Source organism: Otolemur garnettii, unplaced genomic scaffold (assembly GCF_000181295.1).
Source record: "Otolemur garnettii isolate 467f Iridium unplaced genomic scaffold, OtoGar3 scaffold00211, whole genome shotgun sequence".
NCBI lineage: Eukaryota > Metazoa > Chordata > Mammalia > Primates > Galagidae > Otolemur > Otolemur garnettii.
Window position 1 is genome coordinate 1481503 of NW_003852606.1, and position 2951 is coordinate 1484453.

A 2951-nucleotide genomic window follows, 5' to 3' on the forward strand; every position below is an offset into this window, starting at 1 on the left:
CCTGCCACAATGCCCAGCTATTTTTTGTTGCAGTTGTCATTGTTTAGCTGGCCTGGATCAGGTTCAAACCCTCCAGCTTCAGTGTATGTGACTGGTGCCATAACCACTGTACTATAGTTGCTGAGCCAAGAGCAGTCTTTTGGAGAAAGGAAGGAGCAAGACTTCCTAGGGCAGGGATGGTCTTCAGGGGGAGGGGCTGCTCAAGACCATGGACTATTCCCAATGGCAGAGGCTCATCCCCATAGTTCCCAGAGTCCAGTTGGGGACTCTCAGATGCTCACCTGTATCCCATCCTGGGCAAAGAAGGCCCGAGCGTCAGCCTGCATGGCAAGCTGGAGGCAGGTAGCATCCCCCCAGAGTGGGCAGTGACGTAGGAGTAGCTGGGTGGCCCATTCCTCATTGCTGTGGTAGCACTTGCCAAAAAGATCTGGGGCAGAGAATTTATGTGAGAAGGAAGGGAAGCAGTGGGGAGGAAATGTGAGGGGAAAGAAAGGAAACTTAAGAAGAAGGGGCAGGAGTATTTGAGGAGTGGGGAAATACACATCCCCCCTCTTATGGCAGCCCTTGTCCCTGCTCCCAGGCACCATGCACCACACACCAACGGCCAACCCCTCAAACTTGGTCGCCAGGTCTTTCCTCCGTGCTGCCTCCTCAGCCTCAGTCTCCTGGCGTGCCAGTACTCGAAGCAGCAAACAGGCCCCAAGAGCTGAGGCCACAGCATTAGAGCCCTGGAGAGACAGAACGCGAGTCATCAATGGGTCAGAAGTTAAGGTGCGCTTCAGAGAGGGATCAGGGAGGGGAAAGAAAGTCTGTGACCAAGGGAAGGCACAGAATCAGAGGTCAGAAATTAACTGGGGTCACCAGAGGCCAAGAATGAAGGAATGTTTGGAGATGGATCTGAAAGAAACTGGACATCAGGCAAAGAAGTCAGGTGGTTTAGAGACCAGAGATACAAGTCAGAGGCTGAGCGGGAGTGAAAGACATCAGCAGTCACAGACAGGTCAAGAAGTAGTTGGAAAGATCACTAAAAGTGGGCAGCGCCTCTGGCTCAAAAGGGTAGGGCGCCGCCCCCGTACCCTGGAAGTGGCAGGTTCAAACCCAGCCCTGGCCAAAAACTACGAAAAAAAAATCGCTAAAAGTGGCAGAGCAAGTGAATGTCAAATCTCTAGCCCTCCACAAAAACAAGGAATAAGCTGGTATAAACTATCAGAATCAACTTTTCCAAAATTATGGAATCTAATCGAAAATTTACCAAAACCCCCCAAACTCCAAAAGGATGCTTAATGAAGAAAAAAACTGCTAAATTTCAGTAAGAAAACACTGAGACATTTTAACCTACCTACCTGCTTACCATCCCTGGCTCCCCAGCACAGTGGTGACCTTGAAGACAATGGCCTACATTCCTGATGCAGGTTGCTAGCACTGGAGGGACCAATTCAGATCTTACTCTCAAAGAACTGTAGTTTTGTATATGGACCTATCCGGTGGCTCCCTGAAGGAACAATTTATGGGCTTGACTTTGTTTCATCAGCCTTGGAGCTTCCCCAGAGCAGAAGTGGCTTTCCTGGGTGATATGTGTTGAAAGCATTTAAAAGCAAATGAATTATCTTCTGCAAGGACTCACTGTGGCAGCAAACAAGAGATACAATGAACAGTTTGGGAAGAAAAGGCTGGGGAAGGCATAAGGGCTTTGAAAAGCTCCCTCCTGTACAGGAAATCCAGAAGGCTACGCACATGACCAGGACAAGATGCAGGCTCAGAAAAGACCGGAGAAGGCCTTAAGCTCTCAGTCTGGCTGAGCTTTAATCTCTGTACAATCAGGAAGTGAAAAGTAGAGCAGAATTGTAAATAGCTTAGCTAAGTGTTGTAAGAGTGCTTCAACAGTGAATCTGCAAACTGGGAGAGTTTCTTGTTGTCTTGTTTGTGTATATCTCTAAGGATTTAGAAAAACCTCTGTCAAGTCACTAACTGACTATACAACTAACAAAACTGGGACTTCCACAGCCACACATGACAAAAATTGCAGACTTTGCAAAACTAGTTTATAGAAGTCACTGCACAAACAACTATAACCTACAACAAGCAGCAAATATAAACCCTAGAGCAGGGGTCTTCAAACTTTTTAAACAGGGGCCAGTTTGCTGTCCCTCAGACCATTGGAGCCTGGACTGCAGGCTCTGGGACGAGTTGACTACTAAGTAGGACAGGCAGCAGCAGCAAAAACACCTGGCAGGCCGGATAAATGTCCTAGGTGGGCTGCCTGTGGCCTGCGGGCGGTAGTTTGAGGACGCCTGCCCTAGAGGGAAGGGTAGGCTGATTTCCAGAATTGCCACATTGTAATATTCAAAATGTTCACTTTTCAACAAAAAATAATGAGGCATGTAAAGAAGCAAGAAAGTATGGCCTATACCTGGAAACAAAGAAAGTTAATAGATACTGTCCATGAAGAAACTCAACATTGAAATGATTAGACAAAGACTCTAAATAAACTGTCTGAAATATTCTCAAAGTCCTAAAAGGAAATCACAGACAAAAAACTAAAGGAAGCCAGAAGAACAATGACTCATCAAGTAGAGAATATGAATAAATACATAGGAATTATAAAAAGAAATCAAATAGAAAGTCTGGAGCTAAAAAATAGAAGTGAAATTAAAAATTCACTAGAGGTTGCTGTGAGCTGTGATGCTATAGCACTCTATCCGGGGGGACAGCTTGAGGCTCTGTCTCAAAAAAATAAAAAAAGAAAGAAAGAAAGAAACAGGTAGTGGTGATGGCTACATAGCATTGTGTACTAAAGGCCACTGAATTGTACACTTTCAAGTGGTTTGAATGGCAAATTTTATGTTATATGTATTTTAACTCAATGAAAAAAAATGTATATTGAATCCATGACCTGATGGGTTGGAAAAAGGGAGGGGAGGAGGGGAGTCACATTAAGATATTTCAGGCTG

At 45.5% G+C, this 2951-nt stretch overlaps 1 protein-coding gene across 1 annotated transcript in view; it reads right to left on the bottom strand.

Annotated features, from left to right (window-relative positions):
* Positions 1-2951, bottom strand: part of TRPM4 (transient receptor potential cation channel subfamily M member 4) — a 44673-nt gene that overhangs the window by 16953 nt on the left and 24769 nt on the right. The window contains exons 13-14 of the mRNA XM_012812586.2: positions 599-728; positions 282-427 (exon numbers count right to left, since the gene is read on the bottom strand). Of these exons, the coding sequence (XP_012668040.1) occupies positions 282-427; positions 599-728 (276 nt within the window). The remainder of the gene's footprint in view (positions 1-281; positions 428-598; positions 729-2951) is intronic.